The following is a 27,860-nucleotide window of genomic DNA, read 5'->3' on the forward strand; positions in this document are numbered from 1 at the left end:
TTCCAAAGGAAAGATACAAAAATTCCTCCTTAAATAAGTGAATTGTGGTGTTTCAAAAATTCCACTCCTGGATCTAATGGACCAACTTCCCGAGGTTTAAGAGGCCAGCATGTCAAAGCAGAGCCCCCAACTACCACCAGGCTGTGTCCTCTTCACACTACATGGCTGCCAAAAAGGCCAGCACACAAGTTCAAGCCAGTGAGCCCAGTCCCTCTCGCAGGATTCCCTGTGAGGACCAAGAACATGCCCCACCATTAGAATCCCATTCCCTGTATACTGCAGAGAGAAGAAGTATTTACACTACCCCCCACCCTTTGTCTTCTGTCGCTGGGTGCATGGGGGCAGGGACAGCATAAGAAATCAAAAAAATTAAACTCATCACCCCAACTGGAGCAAGGGAGAATGAAGAAAACCAAACATACAAGGGAAAGATTAGTCCAAAGGACTAATGGACCACAATTACCACTTCCTGTACCAGACTGAGTCCAGCGCAACTAGATGGTGCCCAGCTACCACAACCAACTGCTCTGACAGGGATCACAATAGAGGGTCCCAGACAGAGCTGGAAAAAAAAGTAGAACAAAATTCTAACTCACAAAAAAAGACCAGGCTTACTGGTCTGACAGAGACTGAAGAAATTCTGAGAGTATGGCCCCTTTTAACTCAGTACCGAAGTCACTCCTGAGGTTCACCCTTCAGCCAAAGATTAGGCCCATAAAATGGAACAAGACTAAGTGGGCACACCAGCCCAGGGGCAAGGATGAGAAGGCAGGAGGGGACAGGAAAGCTGTTAAAAGGAAACCCAGAGTTGAGAAGGGGAGTGTCATGGATTGAATTATGTCCCCCCAAAAAATGTGTGTATCCATTTGGCTGGGCCATGATTCCCAGTACTGTGTGGCTGTCCTCCATCATGTGATTGTAATTTTATGTTAAAGAGGATTTGGGTGGGATTGTAACACCACCCTTACTCGGGTCACCTCCCTGATCCTAAATAAAGGGAGTTTCCCCTAGGATGTGGCCTACACTACCTTTTATCTCTCAAGAGATAAAAAAAAAGGGAACCCAATCAAGAAGTGGGCAAAGGATATGAACACACACTTCACTAAAGAAGATATTCAGGCAGCTAACAGATACATGAGAAAATGCTCCCGATCATTAGCCATTAGAGAAATGCAGATTAAAACTACGATGAGATTCCATCTCACTCCAACAAGGCTGGCATTAATCAAAAAAACACAAAATAATAAATGTTGGAGAGGCTGCGGAGAGATTGGAACTCTCATACACTGCTGGTGGGAATGTAAAATGGTACAACCACTTTGGAAATCTATCTGGCGTTGTCTTGAACAGTTAGAAATAGAACTACCATACAACCCAGAAATCCCATTCCTCGGAATATACCCTAGAGAAACAAGAGCCTTCACACAGACAGATATATGCACACCCATGTTTATTGCAGCTCTGTTTACAATAGCAAAAAGCTGGAAGCAACCAAGGTGTCCATCTAGGGATTAATGGGTAAATAAATTGTGGTATATTCACACAATGGAATACTACGCATCGATAAAGAACAGTGACGAATCTGTCAAACACTTCATAACATGGAGGAACCTGGAAGGCATTATGCTGAGCGAAATCAGTCAGAGGCGAAAGGACAAATATTGTATAAGACCACTATTATAAGATCTTGAGAAATAGTATAAACTGAGAAGAACACATACTTTTGTGGTTACGAGGGGGGGGAGGGAGGAAGAGAGGGAGAGGGTTTTTTACTGATTAATTAGCTGATAAGAACTGCTTTAGGTGAAGGGAAGCACAATACTCAATACATGGAAGGTCAGCTCAACTGGACTGGACTGGACCAAAAGCAAAGAAGTTTCCGGGATAAAATGAATACTTCAAAGGTCAGCGGAGCAAGGGCGGGGGTTTGGGAACCATGGTTTAAGGGGACTTCTAAGTCAATTGGCAAAATAATTCTATTATGAAAACATTCTGCATCCCACTTTGAAATGTGGCGTCTGGGGTCTTAAAAGCTAACAAGCAGCCATCTAAGATGCATCAATTGGTCTCCACCCACCTGGAGCAAAGGAGAATGAAGAACACCAAGGTCACACGACAACTAAGAGCCCAAGAGACAGAAAGGGCCACATGAACCAGAGACCTACATCATCCTGAGACCAGAAGAACTAGTTGGTGCCCGGCCACAATCGATGACTGCCCTAACAGGGAGCACAATAGAGAACCCCTGAGGGAGCAGGAGATCAGTGGGATGCAGACCCCAAATTCTCATAAAAAGACCATACTTAATGGTCTGGATGTGACTAGAGGAATCCTGGCGGTCATGGTCCCCAAACCTTCTGTTGGCACAGGACAGGAACCATCCCTGAAGACAATTCATCACACATGAAAGGGACTGGATAGTGGGTGGGAGAGAGATGCTGATGAAGAGTGAGCTAATTTTATCAGCTGGACACTTGAGACTGTGTTGGCATCTCCTGTCTGGAGGGGGGATGGGAGGATAGAGAGAGTTGGAGGCTGGCAAAGTTTTCACGAAAGGAGAGACTGGAAGGAGTGACTCATTAGGGGGAGAGCAAGTGGGAGTAAGGAGTAAGATGTATATTAACTTATATGTGACAGACTGACTTGATTTGTAAACGTTCACTTGATGCTCAATAAAAGTTAATTAAAAAAAAAAGGGGGGGGGAATGAACAGAGAGTTGGGGACCTCCTACCACCAAGAAAGCAGCACCAGGAGCAGAGCACATCCTTTAGACCTGAAGTTCCTGCACTGAGAAGCTCCCAGACCAAGGGAAGATTGATATTAAGGACCTTCTTCCAGAGTTGACAGAGAAAGCAAGCCTTCCCCTGGAGTTGATGCCCTGAATTTAGACTTCTAGCCTACTAGACTGTGAGAGAATAAATTTCTCTTTGTTAAAGCCATCCACTTCTGGTATTTCTGTTATGGCAGCACTAGATGACTAAGACAGCGAGAGTGTTGACATGCCTGGGGTTGGCAACCAATGTCACAAAATAAGATGTGTATTAATTATTCAAGGAGAAACTAACCAGCTCTGTAAATCTTCATCTAAAGTACAATTTAAAAAATGCAGCATAAGAAATCACCACCACCCCCCACCGCAAAAAAAAAAAAAAAAAAAAAAAAAAAATCCCTTCTTGTTCTCTCTCAAGTAAGCAAGAAGAAAGAGACACTCCTGAGGAGTTGAGACAGGAAATGTTTTGATGGGGAAATGATGAATTCCATTTAGGATGCATCCTGCCAATACCTCAAAGTGTTCAAAATCAGACTTTCTTCCTGTTCTTCCTTTGCTCCATGAATGACATCACCACTCACATAGCTACTTGAGCTAGAAAGTCTAGAGCCATTTAAAATATTTCTTGTCCTTGTGTGTCCTCTCTGGTCAGTGACCACAACTGACATCATCCTCTGCTGAGGTTTTGTCTATCTGTAACCCCTTTTCCACCTCACTGCCCCACTAAGTCAGGCCCTCATCACTTCCTATTCACCCAAGAGAATATCCTCCTGTTTTCCCAGCCTCCAACTTCTCGTCTGTTCAACCCCTCCTTTCCAACATTGCTGAGGTAAAATCTAGCCATTTTAAATTTCTTGCTTAAAAAAAGAACTTTAATATTACTAATAAAAAGTAATCTTAGTTATAAAAGCTAATTTTGAGTGTTTCATATGTGTTAGGAATGACGCTAAAAGGCTTTACATTTATTATCTAGTTTAATCCTCATTACAACTCTGAGCTCTTTTATTATTAGCTCCATTTTACAGATGCGAAAACAGAAAAATTTGCTCAAGTGGTAGTACCAGGATTCACACTGGGTCTTGTGTCTCCAAAGTCTACACTCTTGCCCACACGCTAAGCTGCCCCCTGAAGAGAATGAATACCAAACTGCTGGTACTCAGGCCCCTGCTAACAGGCTCTGACCTACCTTGTAAGCCTCGTCCTCTGGGAATACTACACTCTGGCCACACACCCCAACCTGTTCTTTGAGATCTCCTCATGTTCTCATGTTGTTCCCTCAGACAGGCCCTACCAGATCACACTCATCCACCAAGGTCAATTCCAATTACCTTTGCCCCATGAGTTGGAATCGACTCGATGGCACTGGGTTTGGTTTTTGGTTTGGTTTCCCTATGGTACCACCCTTAATTTTTTCCAGCCCCAAATAGCTTTCTTCCACAGTATTAATTCATCTATTACCCTACTTATTTTATGTTGCATTCCTTTTCATTTATTATATAAATAATTACTGAGCATCTACTATATCAGAAACCCTGGTAACACAGTGGTTAAGTGCTATGGCTGCTAATCAAGAGGTCGGCAGTTCAAATCTGCCAGGCACTCCTTGGAAACTCTATCGGGCAGTTCTACTCTGTCCTATAGGGTTGCTATGTGTCGGAATCGACTCTACGGCAGCATGTACTGGACCTAGAAGAGTGAGCAAGCATGGTCTCTGTTTTACTCATCTATGAATTAGCTGCAATATGCAATTGACTCGACAGCACTGGGTTTGGTTTTGGGGTTTTTAGTATCTGTGAGCCTCTGGGTGAAGCAATTGGTTAAGTGTTCAACTACTAACCGAAAGGTTAGCAGTTCAAACCCACTAAAAGGACCCTTGGAAGAAAGGCCTGGCACTCTGTTTCCAAAAGGTCACAGCCTTGAAAACTCTATGGAGTGCAGTTCTACCCTGATACACATGGGGTCACCACGAGTTCGAATTAAACTGAAAGCAACTGGCTTGGTTTTTTTTTTTTTTTGGTTAATACAATACCTCCACCACATGTCTGTCAGCGATATTGTGGTGGCATGCCTATAGCTATGCATTTCAAATACCAGCAGGGTCACCCATGGTGGACAAGATTCAGCAGAGCTTCCAGACAAAGACAGACTAGTAAGAAAGGCCTGGTGATCGACTTCCAAAAATTGGCCAAACCTTATGGAGCACAACAGAAGACTGTCCAATACAGTGCTGGAAGATGAGACCCCTAGGTTGGAAAGCACGAAATAAATGCCACAACAATGGGCTCGAACATACCAACAACCATGATGACGGTGCAGGACTGAGCAACGTTTCATTCTGTTATATATAAGGTCACCATGAGTTGGAGCTGCCTCGACGGCAACTAACAACAATAAAATATCTAGTACATAACAAGTACTTGGTGTTTTGATGACTAAAGCAAGTTAGAATTACTGCAGAATATCTGAAATATTTTCTGATAGCCAACATGGTCCAAAAGGAGTTGAAATACAAGTTGTTTGTCTTTTGCTTTATTCTTCAGCAATCTCAGTCTACCTGCTCTCAACTTGTCCTAGCATTCTACACTGCACTTCAGGCTCATGCCCTAACAGACTCAAACAAAGACAAATCAATTTAAATTTTCTCTGTATTATACAACATGCTCTTCATAAAGTGCTGGGCAGTCATTTTACAAGTGACTCCCCCGCCTGCAGTCTGTTTGATACGTCAATGTCCTTCCTAAATAACTAACCACAGAACTGGCCCAGAGGTAAAATGAGCCTGCTGCGGCAGGTATACAGAACTGACAGCAGAACAGGGAGGTCAGGGCCTTACTTTTCTGGTCTGTTCACCCCCCCCGAAGCTGGGGACAGATTCTCTAATCATTTGATAGGCAGTATCATGGAACATGGAATCCTTGGGTGGTACAAACATTTAACATACTTGATTACTAACCAGAAGGTTGGTGGCTCCAGTCCACCCAAAGGTGCCTTGGAAGAAAGGCCTTGAGATCTACATCAGGCAAATCAGCCATTAAAAACCTACTCTGACACTCATAGGGTCACATCAATTGAAATCAACTCAATGGCAATAGTTCTTGTTTGTTTATCAAGGAACATGTAACAAATCACCACTCATTCTTTGTCCATTTTAAAATGGCGAGGATACCTGTCAAGTCTTACATGGAAAATATCCACGAAAGCCTGCTTGGAAAATAATCAGAACTCCTTGGAAAGAAAATATGGCATAAACACAAAGCCAATAAAATGTTTGGGGTTTACGGGTTCACTGAAAGACTTCTATGATGTTTATTCTTATTTTGTCCCTTTATCCTCCCAATTACAGAAGGAGACTTATTTAAAACTACAGGTGGATTAATAATTTTCTCTCATAACACCAAAAACTGTGCAGGAGAAAAAGAATTTTCCACCTAAATGGAGTTGTTATGGACTAGCAAAAGAGGGAAAGCCAAATGGCCAAGTAATCCACTCACGATCATGATTAAACTTTCCATCCTGCAATTTAATTTATATGCATAATTTACACAAATGGCCAGGTATAAAGGTGAACTCTAGCTTCAGGGATCTGAATAATTTTAGCCCCCCTGAAAACATTCTAAACAATTTAGGTAACTGAGAATAAGCAGTACGGGAACTATCAGACCCTTCATGTTAAGACTCTATCTCAGCAATAATGTAAAAGATGTTAGCCTTCAGCCTCGAGAAGAACCCGTCAACATTCAAGACAAACTTTCATCTTACCTGTTTTGGACATGAAGCTTCACCATCCCACTCTTTCTCCTCAGCAAACCGGAACTGTGAGAAGGAGTCCCCTGTGAGTAAAAAAAAATGTAGAATTTTATGTAAAAGCCATGCTCAGTTCTCTAAATTTCCCTGCCTCCAAAAGCAAAAGTACCATTTCTGAAAGAGCTAAATTCAACGGAATTCAATGATATCATTCAAAAGAAGGTCCCGGCTTCCACACCTTTATACAGTAATCTGTGAATGGTGGGTGCTCAGAAATATTGGTAAATGAATCCATTGTTTCATTCAACTTCTCAGTAGCCACCATCTAAGAATGACTTGCTTCTTGAGGGACAGCTAAATAGTGAAGGTCAGCAGATGTGGCCATCTGCCCGTATTTGGCATATTTTCATCTCACCTCCTTAATGTAGGCAAACCAAAAAAACCAAACCCATTGCCGTTGAGTTGATTCCGACCCTACAGGACAGAGCAGAACTGCCCCATAGAGCTTCCAAAGAGCACCTGGTGGATTCGAACTGCTGACCTTTTTTGGTTAGCAGCCATAGCACTTAACCACTATGTCCCAGGGTTTCCCTAATGTATGCAATAAAACTTTATTTCGGGGGAGGTATTGGAGGTGGTGAGCAAGCAGAAAAGGAAGGAGAAGAAATGGAACTGAAGGAAAGCAGGATCTACCTGATCCACAATTTAACAGATTTAAAATGTCTTCAAGGAGAGGTTACAAACTCCATCATCACTCCAAACATTACCTAATAAGAATGTGAAATGCAAAAAAATACTCAAAGAATGTACCTTAACAAGTTAATGGTTCACTGCTCTGAAGTGTTGGAATAAAGGAATATGAACATGTAAGATCATTCCACACATACTTCACACTCCTTCCTATTGACAGCCTTTTTTTAAATTGTTTCCTCTTGTTTGGAAGATCCACCCACCTCTAGCCATTCATATCCTATTTATATTTCAAGTCTCAGGTACACGGCCACTTCCTTCCATGATATCTCTCAAGTGAGCTAACCATAGAAATCTGTTCTTTACTTCTAAATTAATACAGACAGAAAAAGAAGAATTCAAAAATGAAGACATGGACAAAGACAAAATTAGAACCTACCACCATTTTCAAAAAACATATAGCTCACAATATTAACATGAGACAAAATCAAAGTCAAGGCAGCAGTACCAAGAAGAACACTTTTTATCATGAGAAAGGATAAAAACACTACTCTTATTCATTGGCAACTCAATCTGATCCCTCAAAACTAATGACAGAAAATGACCCCATGAACCAGAAGCTCCACCAGCCTGAGCCCAGAAGAACTAGATGGTGCTTGGCTACCACCACTGACGGCTCTGACACGGATCACACGAGAAAGTCCCAGACTGAACGGGAGAAAAATGTAGAACAAAATTCCAATTCACTGAAAAAGGCCAGGCTTACTAGTTTGACAGAGACTGGAAGAACCTCCGAGACTACGGTCCCTGGACACTCTGCTAACCCAGAACTGAAACCACTCTTGAAGCCCACTTTTCAGACAAAGATTAGACAGGCCTATAAAACAAACAATAACACATGTGAGGAACCTGCTTCTTAGTTCAATCAAATACACGAGACCAAATGGGCAACACCTGTCTAAAAGCAAGAAGAGAAGGCAGGAAGGGACAGGAAAACTGGACGAACAGACACAGGAACCTGGGGTGAAAGAGAGAAGAGTACTGTCACATTGTGGAGATTGCAACCAATGTCACAATACAGTATGCGTATAAATTTCTGAACGAGAAACCAACTTGAGCTATAAACTTTCACCTAAAGCACAATAAAATAAAAAAAAAACTAATGATATAAAGGGTCCGAGAATATAATCAACAAGGTTGTCTTTTATGTATATGTGAGTGTATATATGTGTAAGTATATGAACGTATCATGATTATATGTATATGTGCTTTCTTTACATTCACGCAGCATTAATTTTTAAGAAGAACTATAATAAGATTATAAAAAACCTTAAATTCTAAAATGTAGCAGTGATACAAACCAGGTGATAATTTAAGCAAACAAAAATAATCAAAAAAATAAAAATAAGAAAAAACCAAATTATTTAGAAATTTAAAATTCTCTCCCAAGACTTTTGATCAGAAGAAATCAAAACTCAAACTGTAGCATTAGAATACAGAAAAGATAAATAAATATAAATCAACCCATAAGAGATAATTAAACTTGTTCTCAGAGAAAGTGAGTTTTAAACACTTTCATTAAAAAATAAAGAATGAAAATCAATCAATTGACTATTTTACAAAGTAAGAAAAAAAAAAACCAAAATATAGAGAAGCTGGTAAAAGGAATTGTTTAAAAAAAATAACAGAAAGAAATAAATACACCTATACTCTTATCTATCCAAATGAAAGCCAGGATTATGTTTAAATATATAAAATAATACCACTGTTAATCTAACTTTTTTTTTTTGAGAGGGCAGCCAGTATAATTAGAGAAAAGAAGAAATTAACAAGTGCCTGATTATTTGAAAAAAATATATATTCAGGCCTGGAATAGCCAATGGAATGAGCTGAAAATGATAATAAAAGGGATCAGAAAGGTTACAAAATTTATACAGAAAACAACTCTCTCACCTACAAAATCCAATTCGAAAACAAAACGGAAAAAATATCCCACTCGTTGTAATAATAACGTACACAAAATTTCTAGGAACGAATTATGAATAAATGTTCATTTTTTAAAAATACTATTTAAAAAAAAATGTACCAAGGGAGATGAAAGAAGCATGCCTTGTATTCAAGGAAGACGTGAGAGATACCAATTGTACCTATATAAATCTAAAAATTCAGTATCAGTCTAAAACCCAAAAGGATTTTTTTAACTTGTCCAAATTGCTTTAATTCATTTGAAAAAAATATGTGAAACTAAGGTACACTTTTTAAAAGTGTGAAGAATTTGTCCTACTGATTATAAAATTGTATGCAAAAGCCCCTGTGAATAAAATGGATGTTGTATGCCCTCGAGTTGATTCCCACTCACAGGGACCCTTTAGGACTGTGCCGAGCTGCCCTAATAGGGTTTCTGAGGCTATGATCTTTATGGAAACAGATTGCTACATCTTTTTCCCATGGAGGTGGGGTGGGTTCAAACCGCCGCTCTTTAGCAGGTGAGTGCTTAACCACTGTGCTACCAGGGCTCCTAATAAAATAGATAGCACTGGCGAGAAAACAGATGGGTAGAACAGAAGAGAGACTAGAAAGGGATACTTGTTACATCATAAGAGCTGCATACCCTGTCTGTAGAGAAACAGTAGATTATTCAATAGTGCGAAAACAACTAGCCAGTCATGTGGAAAACTCAGGTAGACTCCTATACCTCATTTCTCAGACAAAAACGAACTCCATACAGATCAAAGATTTAGATTATTTTAAAAAAAGAAAACCATAAGATTACTACAAGAAAGCAGGGTGGAATTTCTTTAAAATCTTGGAATGGGAAAGGCATATTTTAAAAGCGACAAAAATTTTTAAATGCAAAAATGAAAATCTTCTGTATGACAAAAATTATAAACAACCCAAAAGATGACACACTGATATGAAACATTTGTATCATATATTACAAAGAATTACTGTCCCTTATATACAAAGAGTTTTTGTAAATATACTAGAATAAAACCACCCAACAGAAAAACAGGAAAAGGGGAGAGAATAAGAAACACGAGTTGCCCATATACTTACGGAGCCCTGGTGGAGCAGTGATTAAGAGCTCAGCTGCTAACCAGAACGTCCGCAGTTCCAGTCCACCACCTGCTCCTTGGCAACTGTACGGGGCAGTTCTGCTCTGTCTTATAGGGTCACTATGGGTCAGAATCGACTCAATGGCAATGGGTACTTGGTTTTGGTAATATACGTATGAACCAAATAAATTAAAATCAGTTTGGTAGATTTTTTAAAAATTGGGTAGATAGCTGAATGCTTTCTTTAAAGTTACTTTATGAACGTTTGCAGTTATATGTTATAAATGTTCATGTGACTGCACAGATTTTTATAATGTGTAATCAACAGAAAATATCAATAATGCAAACAAGGTATATGTATCTATTAAAATATCTGAATACTCACTTTGAAATATAGGTAAGATTCCAACAATGGCTTACTAACCCGCTGCCATCAAGTCAATTCTGACTCATACCGACCCTATAGGGCAGAGTAGAACGGCCCCCAAGAGTTTCCAAGGAGCATCTGGCGGTTTCGAACTGCAGACCTTTTTGCTTAGCAGCCATAGCACTTAACAACAAGAAAATATTTGGGGGGAGGCGAGGGCTGAGGACATAAGAAAGTTACCAAGGCAGTGGGGACTTAAGGGACCAAGATCCCAGGAAGAAAAGAAGCACAAGGACGTAAGTCTAACATTCAGGATTGCTCTTCCCCTTGAAGCATTTGTCAGTTTAAAAGGTGGGGCTTAAAGGTTGAAAATTTGACCATAAAGTGACAATCTGAGAGGTTGTGACACTGAGGAGAACTTCTCGCAGTCTTACAGCTCTAGGCAGACAAAAACTGGAATTCAGGGCCCATGGATGAAGAGCCTTGAAAAATCCAGGCTTCTGAGCTACCTCCACGAAGGAGAAGTGAACCAGAAATAGTCTGACCAGGTGTCAGAAAGTCTAAGGTCAGCTGTGAAACTACTCAACCTCTGATTGGGCCAAGAAGCAAAAATGAATCCTTTTTATAGAAAAATAACACCATCCACGCCCATTTTAAAATCTTTTTTTTACAATTTTTCACACATAATGTCCAAAATTCATTAAAAAACCATCAGGCATAACAGGGGACAAGAACGAAATGACCAAAAACTAAGAGAGAAGGGAAAAAACAAGACAACAAAGATCTACAGAGATTAAGATACTGGAGTTATCAGACATGGATTCTTTAATGTTGCCATGTCAAAATTTCAAAAGTAGGAAAAGCTAGAAAATCACATACAATGACATCCATGAAATCATCTTCGATCCACACAAAATACAGTGTACACTTAAAGAATATAAAGAAAAGAATAAAGTGTCAGTGAAAAACGAGATCCCTGAAACATGTTTGGTTTTCAGTAATAAAACTTCAACACGATTTCAAGAATGCTTTTTTAAAAAGCCTCATAAACCAAGCATATAGAGGCTAATTTGAAATAATAAGCTTATTAAAATGAATGCCAACCCCTTACATGCTTTCACTGAAGACAAAAGAGCGTTCAGACTTGTCAAAACAGTAAATCCTGGAGTCAACAGTCCTTCTGGCAAGTGTGTTACCAAAACTATTCTTGGTGAAGTATTTTCTGACATACACAAGAAGATGGTGGTGTTACCAAATGTTTTATTCCCATATCCTGTACCTCAGATATTTGGACATGCAGAGACAATCAGGATTCTGGGGTATCAGTCCTTTAGGAGTCAAAAGCATATAAAGTTTTGGTCACACCCTTAAGTTTTGTATTCAAAAAGTAAGCATAGCGCAGAAAACAGGAAGTACACCGCTTCATTCTTCAGCCAAAAACTAATTCCATGGCCTACAAGAGACTGTGGAACTGCCTTGTCGTGTCCTTATACAAGATCTTCAAACGAGATGGAAGAGAGCAGCTACAACCTGTTAAATAGGCTGTTTGAACAACAACAAAATACAGAAATATTCTACTTTGTAGGTAAGCACATCAAAATAGCAGACCTGGTAAATCTAACAATTGCTTATCAAGAAGGTAATTTATTCACTGGAAGCTGCTATTACAAAAAAAAAAAAAAAGTAACAACACTGATGTACCTGAGAGTTCAAGTATTTCTTACATGATAAAAGCCTCACAGGAGCCCTGGTGGTGCAGTGATTAAAGCACTTGGCTGCTAACCAAAAGGGTGGCGATTCGAACCTACCAGCCTTGGAAACCCTATGGGGTAGTTCTACTCTGTCCTATAGGGTCACTATGAGTCAGAATCAACTCGACAGCAGCAGGTTTTGGGTTATCATTCCCTTCCGGAACAAAGCTGATATTGGTGTGCATACAATGAAAGCTGAAGTACAGGTGATATTCAGACAATTTTATTTTATCTTGGAAGTCAACTACATTTTTCTACTGCTACGTTTCTAGAGTCAAAACTAGGAACAGATTTTTTTTAATCAAATAATTGTGTGAAACAGCAAATTTTAAAAAAAATTAGAAATATAAGAGACAGCAGCAATCTTAAGTGTGCTTCTGAAAATATTCAGAAAGAATGTCTCAAACAGGGCACACTGCTTCAATTTCTGGGACTGCTTCAAAAAACTCACTACCATCAAATATCTTTCCAAGTCTTGGAGCTGACGAGGAGACAAGTCTTTATCTAATCAGCTACTATTAGAGAGGACAACAAGCTGAATTGCTGAGTGGCAACACTACCATCAGCAGTACTTACATTATGGAAAAGCTGGCCACACAGTATTTCGTTCCTCTCCCCCTCTCAGTTGAAAGCTAGCATCTCTTTAGTATGGGAATGTGGAGTACAGTATAGTGACTGCAGGAGCCATCTAAAAGCTGACAACAGTGGTGAGAAATTGGTATGCCTATATGGTGTCAGAATTAAACCTGGCTGTTAAGATCTTCTGTAATAAAATCTTAATTTTGCTGACATTTCAGATTTTTTTCTTGTATGCTAGAAGTTCATTCTAAGACAGTGACATTCAGCATTAGCTTCAGCCAAATATGATTTAACATTTGACTGCCCAAAATACATATTTAGTGTCCCCCTAATAGGCAATTCATGACAGTCTATGAGTCCGTTATAAAAATTAGGTAGCTCTATTCGTACTGAGGAAACCCTGGTGGCGTAGTGGTTAAGTGCTATGGCTGCTAACCAAAAGGTCGGGAGTTCGAATCCACCAGGCACTCCTTGGAAACCCAGTAGGGCAGTTCTACTCTGTCCTGTAGGGTCGCTATGAGTCAGAACTGACTTGACGGCAATGGATGATGATGATGATGATATGTACTGACACAGAAAGATACCCATTATCTCAACTGTTACATGAAAAAATCACATTTCAGTACCATATGGTGCTGATATATGCAAAGAAATAAGTCTAGACAATTATGTACCTAATTGAAGAACAATTATCTCTCAGAAGGTAGGACTCAAGGATACTTTTCCTTTCTGCAGAATATATTTTCCAGTTGGATTTTCTTTCATAAACAATAAACATATATTACATTACTTTTGGAACTTAAGAAAAATAAATCTAAGGAAAAAAAAAACAAACTAAAGTTTCATTGAAGGCAGGCAGGGATCTCACAACACATTCAAGACAGAATATCCATAGACACCAAAAGTTGGTATCACAGCTATCATTCATTCTAGTCCTCACTTTATAGAATTATGAAGATCTTTCGTTCTAGAGAAGCCAAATGGTCTGACCAAGCCACAGAGTCAATTAATAGTTGAACAACAAAATCTCTTGGCTCCTAGCATTTATCAGGCCTGTAACTAATAAAGCTCTTTCCACTACTTCTCCTATACTTCCCCGCTGTCTTTCGGTTCCTCAGGATAAAAATAAATGCTCAATAAATATTTTATGACATTTGATATGCTAATATTTGATATACTGACAATGCTTGAAGAGACCAAAATCCAAACTAAAAATATATATAAACTAAGGGCAGGTTTTTTGTATGACAAAAGAGTTCCTAATTTCAGGAAAGGAGTCACCTTCAGAGGTTCCTTTAAATAATGTCTATACCAAAAAAAACAAACCCAGTGCCATCAAGTTGATTTCTGACTCATAGCGATCCTACAAGACAGAGTAGAACTGCCCCATAGTTTCCAACTACCTTTTAAAAATAAGAGTCTTTTTATAGAACTTTAAAGTTTACCTGTGGTTTATTGACTATGCAAAGGCATTCGACTGTGTGGATCATAACAAACTATGGATAACACTGCGAAGAATTCCGGAACGCTTAATTGTGCTCATGAGGAACCTTTACATGGATCAACAGGCAGTTGTTCAGACAGAACAAGGGGATCCTGCGTGGTTTAAAGTCAGGAAAGGTGTGTGTCAGGGTTGTATTCTTTCACCATACCTATTTAATCTGTATGCTGAACAAATAATCCGAGAACCTGGACTATATGAAGAAGAACAGGGCATCAGGATTGGAGGAAGACTCATTAACAACCTGCGTTATGCAGATGACACAACTTTGCTTGCTGAAAGTGAAGAGGACTTGAAGCACTTACTAATGAAGATCAAAGACTACATCCTTCAGTATGGATTACACCTCAACATAAAGAAAACAAAAATCCTCATGACTGGACCAACGAGCAACATCATGATAAACGGAGAAAAGACTGAAGTTATCAAGGATTTCATTTTACCTGGATCCACAATCAACAGCCACAGGAGCAGCAGTCAAGAAATCAAAAGACACATTGCATTGGGCAAATCTGCTGCAAAGGACCTCTTCAAAGTGTTGAAGAGCAAAGGTGTCACCCTGAAGACTAAGGTGCGCCTGACCCAAGCCATGGTATTTTCAATCGCATCATATGCATGTGAAAGCTGGACAATGAATAAGGAAAACCGAAGAAGAGTTGACGCCTTTGAATTGTGGTGTTGGCGAAGAATATTGAATATACCATGGACTGCCAAAAGAACGAACAAATCTGTCTTGGAAGAAGTGCGGCCAGAATGCTCCTTAGAGGCAAGGATGGCAAGACTGGGTCTTACATACTTTGGACATGTTGTCAGGAGGGATGAGTCCCTGGAGAAGGACATCATGCTTGGCAGAGTACAGGGTCAGAGGAAAAGAGGAAGACCCTCAACAAGGTGGATTGACACCGTGGCTGCAACAATGAGCTCAAGCATAATAACGATTGTAAGGATGGCACAGGATTGGGCAGTGTTTCGTTCTGTTGTGCATAGGGTCGCTATGAGTTGGAACTGACTCGAAGGCACCTAACAACAACAAAGTACTCCAATAACGACAATGTCGGTGAAGTAAAGGTGAGATATACCAACTCCATTACTATGTTTATAATAGCCAGGATTTTCACTCTGCCTAACTTCTCAAACTGGTCTAATGTGTGTTTTATGGTCAGTGGCAGAGTGGACACTAAACTCGCTGGAATTCCACAATACCAACATGCTTCCTAAAGGCTTACCATCTACTCATACACAACACAGCTTGAATTTTAAGTTTACCCTTTCAGTCCCATCAGTACAAGGACTTTCATTCAAGAAAAACTTTTTAACATAACCATAAAGACCTCCAGTGGAAGCTGGGGTGGGATTACAAGGCACCATCCTTATTTGGGCAAAGAGAAACCCTTCTTTCAGTTTCAACGTGACAGATCAGGCATATATGAATAGCGTGACAGATGGAAAATTTGTCCAAGCCTAATAATTTCAGTTCCAATAATTTGTTAGTGACAGTTCCCATAAATGACATATGTCCTAGCTATTTGGATCTTTTTCTCATAAAAATGACCCCAGATCTTCGTGGTACCTCCTTTAGAAAACCAACTCTAGAAAGGAAGAAGCAGCTCTAGTTCTAGAAGAGCACTCCATTTTCAGCTCCATTTTCCTGGCTCTTCTTTATCGTGATCACGTTCCTTATTTCCACTACTCTTGGAATATGCCTGCAACCAGGACATCAAGTCTCTGGGAAATCACAAATGCACTTTAGAGGCTGCCAAGGTTAACAAGTCCACAAACCTCATAGAGAGAAAATATGTCCCAGTAGTCACCACAATGGCTGCCAGAGAAAATGAAATGCTCTTCTCTCTCTGAACATTTCTATACGCATCTATGAGAGGTGGCATATTTGGAAGGTCAAGGCATATTCAGAGAAACTTCACAGCTCAGGCTATCCAAAAAAAAAAAAACCCACACCCGTTGCCGTAAAATCGATTCCAACTCGTGGCGACCCTATAGGACAGAGCAGAACTGCCCCACAGGGTTTCCAAGGCTGTAATCTTTATGGAAGCAGGCTGCCACATCCTTCTCCTACAACGTAGCTGGTGGGTTCAAACTGTGGGCTTTTCGGTTAGCAGCCAAGCACTTAACCACTGCACCCCCAGGGCTCCCTCATCACCCCCAATCTCCAGCTTCCACGGATGAGTCTTTCTTGATACTGATGCCACCTACTTCCGTATTTCCTCTAAAACAAAGCAACAGCTAACTCTTCATGAGGAAGGCTATACAAGCCACTCCAGTGATTAATAAGAAAGTTAGGTTGAGACAAGGGAACAAGGGAGTGAAGAAAAATCCCTCCTCTTGCTCAAGTGACTCATAATTAGCTTTCTCACCAGGTGTTGTGCCCCAAAAGCCCCTGAGCATCAAATATCCACATTGAGCACTACATAATAGGCTGTATCTATCTTTCCAATGCCCCTAAAAGCTGTTTCCCCATCTGTATGGATTATGTTGAACAAGAAGCCAAACACACTTGGGTGCCATAAAAGGGTTCTAGCCTTTATGAGAGAAGGATGATGTTGACATTCTGGAATTTAGAATCTAGCTATCCCCCAAATAATTGAATATTCTGTGTGAAATAGGCATCACTGCAGACAATCGAGTAAAATTTCTCCAATCTATCATTTTCAGAAAAAGGCCAACATCAAACCCTGCCACAGAACTCCAAGGTAAAGCATAAATGATTCAACAAGGCTGAATAAGTAGGAGAATATAAAGATTAGTCCTCAGATGGACAACGAAGCCCTATGGTCTTAGAACTGACCTGTAGTTAAGTAATCAGTTAGGACTTGGTCTGGCTGCATGTAGCAAAGACCTGAAAAACAGTGGCTTAAACAAGATGTCACCAAAATGAAGTCCAGAGTTAGGCGGTCAAAGGCTGGTATGGTGGCTCAGGCTTCTTCTAGTTCATTGCTCCGGGCCGTGTGTGAGGAGGCCTTAATCTCCATAATCCAAGATAATGACCCAAACTCCAGCTACTCCATTAAAATTCCAGACAGCAAGATAGAAGAAGAGTTGAAAAAAAGGAGGGAAAAAGCACACACTATCTATCACAAGGAAACCCTGGTGGCGTAGTGGTTAAGAAGTATGGCTGCTAACCAAAAGGTCCGCAGTTCAAATCCACCAGGCACTCCTTGGAAACCATATGGGGCAGTTCTGCTCCGTCTTGTAGGGTCGCTATGAGTCGGAATCGACTTGACGGCAATGGGTTTGGTTTGGTTTTACCTATCAAGAAGGTTTCTTAGAAGCTACCACAGAATACTTCTACTTATTTCCCTTTGAGCCAGAATTAAATCATAGGTCTTAACAAGTGACAAGGTATGCAGGGTAATTATTTTTTTCCCCAGGTGGCCCTGAGCCTAGATAAGAATCAGGGGTTATAAGGACAAAGGGGAAATACGGCCAGCGGGGGCGGCGGGGGGGAAGGGGGGTGACCAGTCTCTGCCGCAAGTTACCAGAAAGTCCTATGCGAGAGGTAGTTACTAAGAGCATCTAGGACAATGATCACGTTCACTAAAGCATCAGCTATCTCCAATTATTTCAAAGAAACACTTGCAAAATCCAAACTTCTCAAATTGTAATTAAGGTTAATTTTAGAGAATACATGCGTTCAACATTTTTCTCAATTCTGATATAAAGCAAGCATGGGATAAAATTCTAGGGGTTCCAACGTAATGCCAGCCTCTTTACCAAAATAAAATTAAACAACAATGACTTTAGGGGCAACGATTCATTTATTTCACTTATTAAGTCGTTCATTCTTTAAAACATTTTTGAGCACAACTATGTGCCCCACACTATTGGGTGTTAATAATAGAAACACAGAAGACACACTCCCTTGCCCTCCTTGCTCTTAAGAAGACCCTGATTTGAATCAACCATTACAAAAAGACAACTTTGAGTATGTGAAGGTCATCTGAATAAGGACTAAAAAAAAATAAGGACTAGGCATTAGATACTATCAAGGAATTATTAACTCTATTAGGTGGCATGGGCGTAACACTTATGTTTAAGATAAAACATATACTTTTGTTGAAAACAAAACATACCAGTTATGTTTTTGGGTGAAATGACTTCATACATGAAATTTACTTTGAAATTTTACGGGCAAGGGACAGAGGAGAGAGGGGAAGGATGTGTGTGTATGTGAATGTGCTTTGGGGCTGGGTAATCAATGAAATAAGATGGGCAAAATGCTGATCATTAATAATGATGAATACATAAGAATTTATCGTCCTATTTTCTCCATTTTTCTGATTATTTGAAAATTTCTATAATTAAAAGTTTTTTATTAATGATTTTAGGGTATTCAGCTGTTGACAACCTTCAGGGGACGGATGGGTATGAATGGCAAAAATGGAATAGCAGTAAAGTTAAGTACTATGAGCCAGTGTGTTAGGTCATAAATATGAACACCAAGATCATCTGGAAGATGGTGGAACCTAAAAGGACAACTGTGAATCAACAATCAAAGTCCTCAACGAATGTTACTAGTAACAAGGAGGGTGCCCTAGTCAAGCAACTTAACCCTAGGAGAATGGAGGGTTATAAACAAGGGTATAAGGCTAAAGGTTTAGAGGTGGCATGGTTATTTGCCAAAGACATTATGAATGACTGGCAACTATGGTGTATAGAATACTACAGTAAACATGGTGGGAGGTGGCAATGGAGTCATGTGGTCCTCTTTACAGTGAATTTTTCTGGAATGTCTCAGTATAGATTCTAAAGGCTCACAGCTCATAGCATCCTTGAAGGTAGATACATGACAAATATAATTTTCTTCTATTTTTTCTGAAGCTTTGAGGACCATAAAGAAAAAATTAAAAGCACTAATAAATACGAAAATGGGTGTTCCAAATGACTTTATGGAACAAAAATAAATAATCCTTTTCATCCTTTACCTGTTCAGAAGTATGCACGCTCAAAATGCACCATCTTATACTGACAGAATAAAATATAGATTATATTACAGGGGTGGGAAAATTAATCAAGTTTATCAAATTTTAAATCTATACAAATCCCTAATGAATTTGTTTCTCCTAATCCTCAGGCCATGCAATGTTTTAATTGAGGCTGTTTTGGATACCGACACTCCAACAATGGAGCCCATGATGTGGCGTTACAGAAAAAGGGTTAGGGTAACCCACTTGCTTCTTGGCTCTCTCTCTCTCTCAATGTACAACTCTTTAGAAGGTTTCACAATTCTTCTTTACAATGTAGCAAAGAGACCAAAGGAAGAGACAATATTTAATATGCAGCTGATCGGGGGCATACAAAGATTTCTTTAGCTGAGCTCAATTTAATTGGGGAAAAAGAAGTTAAAATCACCATAACGTTAGTAAGGGGAGGTGAGATCAGAGAACTAAGGGTAATTGAAAGAGGTACCTAAGAAGTTTGTAAATCATGTAGGTCTGGAGGGAACATGGTATCTCCACATTTTAGAAAATTTTCTTTTTACTGGAAAATTGAAATTGGGAGTCCTGGTGGCGTAGTAGTTAAGAGCTCAGCAGCTAACCGGAAGGTCAGCAGTTTGAATCCGCCAGCTGCTCTTTGGAAATCCTATGAGGCAGTTCTATTCTGGTCTCTGTGAGTTGGAATTGACTGGATAGCAACAGGTTTGGGTATTTTTGTTTGTTTGTTTGTTTGTTTGTTTGTTTGTTTGTTTGTTTTTGGTACTCAAATTGGTCTGCTTTTCTCCACTCCTGCGGGAATATTTGTTAAACTATATCCCCTGACTTCAAACATCCACTGAGACCTGGGTCAAAGACGCAGAATGAAGTCCTTTAATAGTTTTAAAAGAAGGCCCCAAAATGAAGTCTAAACACAAATAACAATCAGCATTTCCTCAGAATGTAAACATGTGCTAAGCTTTGTGCCCAGAAAGGGGGAGAGGAGGTGGAAGAAATTACATATATCATCTCATTGAATTCCCACAACAGCTACATTAGCTATTACCATCTTGGGTGGTATGGTCATGGGATTTTTTTAATTTTTTTCTACAATGAGCATATATTTTTAAGCTTTTTATTAAGAAAATGTAAAAAAAAAAAAAAAAATCCTTGCCATCAAGTGGATTCTGACTTATAGTGGCCCTATATGACTGAGTAGAGTTGCCCCACCGAGTTTCCAAGGAGCACTTGGTGGACTCCAACTGCTGACCTTTTGGTTAGCAGCCATAGCTCTTAACTACTACACCACCACGGTTTCCAGGAAAATGTAAGCATTCACAAATATAGAGAGAATAGTAAAATGAACCCTTCACTAAGATTCGACTATTATCAGTATCTTTCCAAGCTTCTTTCATATATTTTTATATTTATTATTCTTTTCTTTGGAGTACTTTTAAACAAATCCCAACATCATATCATTTCATCTAAATTCATTTTTTAATTAACATTTCTACTCCCCTCAAGCTAGAGACAGAAGAAAAAAAGACACAAAGTTCTCTCTGAAACCAAGTTCTACTGGAAGTTAATGAAAGGTGCCAAAGGTTGATGTGTTTAATCAAAGGTTTGTTTTTTAAATATCTCAAGCAAAAACTACTGCAAATCTAAATTCCTGCAACAAAGAAAACCCAAAACAGGCACATCCCTGGGTTGCCTATGAATTTCAAGAGAACTGCCTTTCCTTGTGTTCAAGTCTTTTTTCATGGTAGATAACTTAATCTCGAATTTTGATTAAAAAGTTCCTTTGATATGCTTTAGACAAGAGGGGACTTCATGAAACAAAAACTTTAAATTTAAAAGCTTTAAAAGGGGTTGCATTTCTCCCTTTCTCCTTTGACACATACATGCTCATGTATATACATACACAATGCCATGGTCATGGTTTTACTCAGAAAAGATTTAGTGTACCTAAAAGCTTAGTTGTATTTCATTTATAACTTGTCTGACACCCAAAATGTTGACTTTGTGGGTGAACAACATCATACAAATAATCCAGGGTTCCAGGTCTGATGCCTGGAGTGGACTGCAGGCCAGTCTCATCAGCAGTCTTGCCACCAGGTTCATTCAGTTCACTCCCAGAGAGAGCAGATAAGACAGAACAGCTTTATCAACGTCAACACATCTATTATGGGATGAATTGTGTCCCCTGGAAAGATATGTTTCAGTCCTAACCCCTGCACCTGTGAATGTGACCTTGTTTGGGAAAATAGGATTTTTCTTTGGAGATGTTCTCAGCTAAATTAAGGAAGCCATAGCAGAACAGGGTGAATCCTAATCCTAGTCCCTTCTGAGAGGCACTTCATAAAAGCGAAGCCATAGAAACAGAGTCAAACACACAAGGCGAAGACAGCATGCTGAGGATCTCTCTACAGCAAAGGACGCCAAAGATTGCTGACAGGCGCCAGAAACTAGAAGAGAGGCCTGGAACAGTTTCCTCTCTCAAAGCCCTCAGAAAGATTGAACACAGCCAACACCGTGATTTGGACTTTCAGCCTCCAGAACTGTGAGACGCTAAATTTCTGTTCTTTGAAGACACCCACTTTGTGGTATTTTCTTATGACAGCTCTGGGAAACTAAAATACTATCATTATTTGAAAAATAGCCTGGTAACCGTAGGGTGATGTTCAGATTCAAATGTATGTATAAGGACAGTATGGTACAATTACACTCTCCCAAAGATCACTGGGAAACTCAAGTTTGTCCCACGGCAGGAGTCAAGCCTTGCCTGAATTTCCTGGTCTTTCCTTCATTCCTTATTATTTCATTTTTCTTCTCTACATACCTTCTTTCACAAAGTACTTGAGTACTTTTTCAAAAACGAATCTATGCCTATCACTATTCATGTCCCTCCAGTGTGGTATTTTCTACTTTAATCTGTCCAAGTTCCCTTCTTACAATTAAAAGATCTTGATCAAGATTTAAAAATTAAAATCCTTAATGCCTTCAGAGAATACTGTGGAGTTTGCTGGTGGTGAGGTCCAGGCCTCTTCCTGTCAGGCATATGGAGTCGTTTTCAATTTCTTGTTTACTGCCTTAATGTACGCCAGAGTCTCATAAATCACAGAACTAAAAGGTCTTACTTATTGTCTTATTTCTTTGTTTGATTATTTTCTTACTGTACCTCAGCTCGGTTTACTGAATCTTCTGAAACTAATTCGTAAAATCCAAATAAAATCCAAAATCATACCCACGCCTTTAGCGGCTGACGGTCTTCTTTCAGCTTCTACTCTCGTTGGTAACATTCCATAAAGGCTCTTTTTAAATCACATAGGGATTTTTTTTAAGTAGAACACAATGCTCACGAGCACAATGCTCTTCACAAAGCCTCCAACTGAGCAGCTCTAACACTGGTAATACCCAAGCTGAAGAGAGTAATCCATTCGTCAATATACTTTGATTGAGGTCAACTTACACAGGCAACATAGAAGCTGTAGAAATGGGTTTTGATTAACTTCTTGATGTTCTCAATTCCTTTTTTTTTTTTTTCTTTTTAATAACTCTCTTAATTATAACTTTTGAGTATATCTAGAAACAGTTTGGTAGGGCAGAGTATCCTCCAGAGGAACAACATGACCAGAGGCCGCAAGACACAAGAGAGTTTGGCTATGCAAGAAGCCGAAGGCAGGCCAGTGTGGCTCAGGTGTGATGAAGGGCAAAGAGGCAGGATGAGACTGGGGAGGAGGCTGGGCTATTCTCACATGACTCAACATTCTTCAACCAGTTACAAAGTTCCATTGCTTAACACTGTATTTCACAATAATAATCAGGCTTACTGAAACACTTTTTTTTTACTGAAACACTACTAGTCCTAGTTCTTATGTGTGAAGCACATCTCACAGGAGCGCTAGTGGTGCAGTGGTTAAGTGCTCGGCTGCAAACCAAAAGGTCAGTGGTTCAACCCTACCAGCACTCAGTGAGAAAAAGATGTGGCAGTCTGCTTCTGTGAAGATTTACAGCCTTGGAAACCCTATGGGGGCAGTTCTAGAGTTGCTATGAGTCAGAATCAACTCCAAAGCAGTGGGTTTTTTTTTTTTTTTTCTTTAGATTTACCCAAACACATAATAATTCTCAAGTGACTAACTATATCCTTAAACATTTTTTAAAAAGATTAAATAAGTCCATACAAAACAGCAACAACAACAAAAAAGTAGCACATTGTCAAATAATTGTCATCCTCAAAACAAAGAAGGCAAAGTCTATTTGATAGGCTAATGGACCATTCTAATTTACATTACCATGGATACATGCCATCTCCTCAAGACATTCTTGGGAACCTGAAATCAGAATATGAGGCTAAGAAATCCTGACCCAGTAATTAGCTCAGGAAAAATTTTGTAGGGCCCCCTATTAAATGCTTGGGCAACGAAAAATCTTCATGGCTAAGAACATGCCACTTTCCTATTTGGGATCCAGAGTAGTTACCTTCAAATAATCGGCGATGGAGAGAGAGGAAATGTGGTGAGAAACAGAATGAAACTGGGAGAGAAGTATACACCTCATTTAACAAGGTGATAAATCCCTGCCGCCTGCTCCAGATTAGCAGAGAGGTAACATTCAGGTTCTTGCGTTCAGGTTCATTGTGCTTGTAGTCCAGCCTCTGTTCCTGCTCAGGTTTTAGCCAGGACCGGACAACAGTTATCTCATTCTGTTATACACAGGTCTCCATGAATCGGCACCAACTTGACAGCAGTTAACAAAAACAACAACTCCGGCCCTGGCTACTGAACCCTGTCTCCTAGACTTTAGCTATTTAGGACCACAGTTATTTTGAGCAGAATCCTTCCTAATCCAATCCCTAAATATGAATTTGCCCTATGTCTTGATCACATTTAACTCCTAGCCAATTAGGTCTTCGTCCCATCAGGTGAACACAGGTCTAGCACCCAAATCAAGAAAAGGAAGAAGTTAACCCTTGTTACCATACAAATTATCAAAAACAATTTAAAGAGTTAATATGTGTAAACTACTTGATCTAATCTTTCCCTAAGGACAGTAGGGTACTTTGAAGAGCTTTACATCCATAAATAAGAACTGTCAGCTTTGGAATGTCACGTTAACTGTTAAAAAGAAAAGAAAAAGAATCTACCTCCCATTTGGCAAGAGGATGAAACTCCCCAGATAAGAAAAGCAATGGAAAACAATGCCAGGATTTATTATATTTAAAGTTTTAATTGTATATTGGGTTTAGAAACATTGGCATTTCAAATACTATTTTTTCCTCATTTTCCATCAGAAAAAAAGAAAATCTTAACATCCTCTCCTGGAAAAGGGTGATAAAAATTGAAATTTTATTTTATAACAAAGTACCACTTTACAATTCAGTTGCAATTCTGACATAAAGACCATTTTAGCAATATTATGTCTTCACAAAGGACAGTTAAAATTTTAAAAAATAGTAATAAATTAAGTTTTTTTTTTTTTAATTTTTTAAACAGATTAAAAAAAAAAAGCACCGATTTTGGTTAACAGCAACATGGAAAGCCCCAAATGGGGCTAACTTCATAAATATGAGAACTTAAAACAAACTAGGTCCTTAACTTATAAGAAACCAGTGAGGAGTACTGTTATTATCCTAGAAGGGGAAAGGCTTTCACGAACGAAGACAATAATCAGATTACCCATAAAGGAAAAGGTTAACAGATATTACTACTCAAAACCAAAAATCTTTTGTTAAAAGGCACTACAAACAAAAATTTAAAAAGAAAAACACTGACTCAAAAAAAAAAAAAAGGTACGATAAAGCCAAGTATCTTTAATATACCAAGAGCACCTTCAATCCAACTGAGAAAAGACATTCAATAGACTAGAATTGAGGACAAAGGATAAGCATAGGCAAATTAATCTCAAGTGGGAAAAGATGCTCAACCTTATTAAACCAAAAAAACCAAACCAGTGACCATCAAGTCGATCCTGACTCATGGCGACCTCATGTGCGTCAGAGTAGAACTGCGCTCCATAGGGTTTTCAATGGCTGATTTTTCAGAAGTAGATGGTCTTTCTTCCACGGTGCCTCTGGGTGGAATCAAACCGCCAACCTTTCGGTTAGCAGGTGAGTGTATTAACCATTTGTACCACCCAAGGACTTCTCAACCTTATTAGTGGCCAGAATGTTCAAATTTAAATAATTATAAGCAGCTGCTTTTGAGACTGAGCAAAAATTTAAAAGACTAACAAATCCAAGGCCAGTAAGAATGTGGAGAAACAGGACATTAACACATTGTTAGTTGGAATATAAATGGCACAGCCTCTTCTGGAGGATAAGTGGGCCGTACCTATCAAAAACTCATCAAAGCAAATCTACTGCTAGGATTCCATGTATGCGTGCAAGAGTACTACATCGCCATTAAAAAGAACAAGATAGGTCTGATAACACGGAAGGATGTTTGCCATCTAGGCTGACAAGTCGAAAAAAAAGGAAAAAACAAGCTAAAGAACACCATTGTGTTGACGTCCCATGAGCATCTCCAGGTTTAACGATCTGCTAGAAGGACTCACGGGACTCAGCATATGGTTATATTCATGGCTATGACTTACCACAGCAAAAGAAGACGAAGAAAAATCAGCACAGAGAAAAGGCGCACGGGCAAAGTCCAGAGGAAACCAGGACAAGCTTCCAAGATCCTGCCCCAGTGAAATCACACATCCAAATCCGTTGCTGTCGAGTGAAATTCTGACTCATAGTGACCTTATAGGACGGAGCAGAACTACCCCACAGAGTTTCCAAAGCTGTAAATCTTTATAGAAGCAGACTGCCACATCTTTCTCCCTCGGCACGGTCGGTTTAAACCGCCGACCTTTGGGTTAGCAGCTGAGAGCTTAACCACTGCGCCATCAGGGATCCTAAAATCACACAGGACGCACTTAATTCCACCACCAATGAGTTGTGACAACACATGTGAAATGCTGTCTACCAGGGGAGCTCATTAAAGACTTACTGCCCAGGTTTTCATTGGGGGCTGGTCACATAGGCACCCTCTGCATAGTTTGTACCAAAACTCCAGACTCTCAGAAGGAAAGCTGGTGTTCGGCACAAATCTCAATGTTAGTACAAACAATGTAGGCATAGTGAGCCACTCTTAATTCAGGGAATGGTGGGAACCCTCCCAAAAGGCAAGCGCCAAGGGCCAACCTTGCAAGCAGGACTTTCTCAGGGTAAGCAATCTTCAGGCCTACTATGTTAGCTCTTTTTTGCACAACCATGAAAAGTAAAAGCCACCAAGACAAACTAGATAATGAAAAGAAGTGACATTTAGAGTTGGAAGACTTAAGTTCTAGTACCATCTTATATAATACCATTTCCTCACCTGTAAAATTCATTCTTTCACACACCGAGTCATCATTTTCATACAATGATTCATATACTGAGCACCGAGTACACACTATTCCAAGTGCTGGGAATATGGTGGGTAAATCTTACATTCCACGAGCTTGGCTGCTAACCAAAGGTTGGTAGTTCAAATCTACCAGCCACTCCTTGGAAACCCTATGGGGAAGTTCTACTCTGTTCTCTAGGGTTGCTGTGAGTCGCAATCAACTCGACTAAAAAGGGTTTTTTTAAGCTAAATACATAATGGGGCCAGTGGTGGCAAACACTGTGCAGAAAAACAGAGTAAGAACAGTTGGGACTGGGGAGGCAAGAGAGGGAGGACTACTATTTTATTAAGGCATGGTCAAGGAAGGTCTCTCAGATGGGTAACTTTCTGCAAGCAAGGCAACTATGCAGATTCCTGAGGGAAGAGCATTTGGAGAAGAGGGAAAAAGTACAAAGGCCTTGAGATGGTGCTTAGCATATCTGAGGCCCATCAAGGAGGCCAGGCCAAGGTAAGTAATGTGGTGGGTCATCACCTTTCTTCACAGGATTATTTGAGGATCTATAAAAACAATATGTAAATGTAATTAAACAGCTTTAAAATTGGAGAGTTTGAGGTAAGATACTGCGTAAAGAAAAACATCTGGAATTTTTTTTTTCCTACTTTGATATAACTCGTGAAGATGTACTTCTTACAGTTATGAAAAACAAGATTATTGTTCTAATTTACATGTTGTTGTTGTTAGATGCAGTCCAGTTGATTCTGACTCATAGCGACCCTATGTACAAGAGAACAAAACACTGCCCGGTCCTGCTCCATCCTCATGATCGTTGCTATGCTTGAGCCCACCGTTGCAGCCACTGTGTCCAATCCATTTTGTTGAGGGCCTTCCTCTTTTTCACTGACCCTCCACTCCAGCAAGCATGATGTTCTTTTCCAGGGACTGATCCCTCCTGATAACGTCCAAAGTATGTGAGACATAGCTTACCATCCTTGCTTCTAAGGAGCGTTCTGGTTGTACTTCTTCCAAGACAGATTTGTTTGTTTTTCTGGCAGTCCGTGGTGTACTCAATATTCTTTGCCAACACCACAATCCAAAGGTGTCA

General features: G+C 39.7%; 1 protein-coding gene across 1 annotated transcript in view; it reads right to left on the reverse strand.

The window, feature by feature from the left end:
- The window catches only part of AVEN (apoptosis and caspase activation inhibitor), a 189,951-nt gene that overhangs the window by 6,470 nt on the left and 155,621 nt on the right, over positions 1 to 27,860 (reverse strand). The window contains exon 3 of the mRNA XM_049899001.1: positions 6,531 to 6,601. Within this exon, the coding sequence (XP_049754958.1) occupies positions 6,531 to 6,601 (71 nt within the window). The remainder of the gene's footprint in view (positions 1 to 6,530; positions 6,602 to 27,860) is intronic.

Source organism: Elephas maximus, chromosome 10, assembly GCF_024166365.1.
Source record: "Elephas maximus indicus isolate mEleMax1 chromosome 10, mEleMax1 primary haplotype, whole genome shotgun sequence".
In the NCBI taxonomy this organism is placed as follows: domain Eukaryota; kingdom Metazoa; phylum Chordata; class Mammalia; order Proboscidea; family Elephantidae; genus Elephas; species Elephas maximus.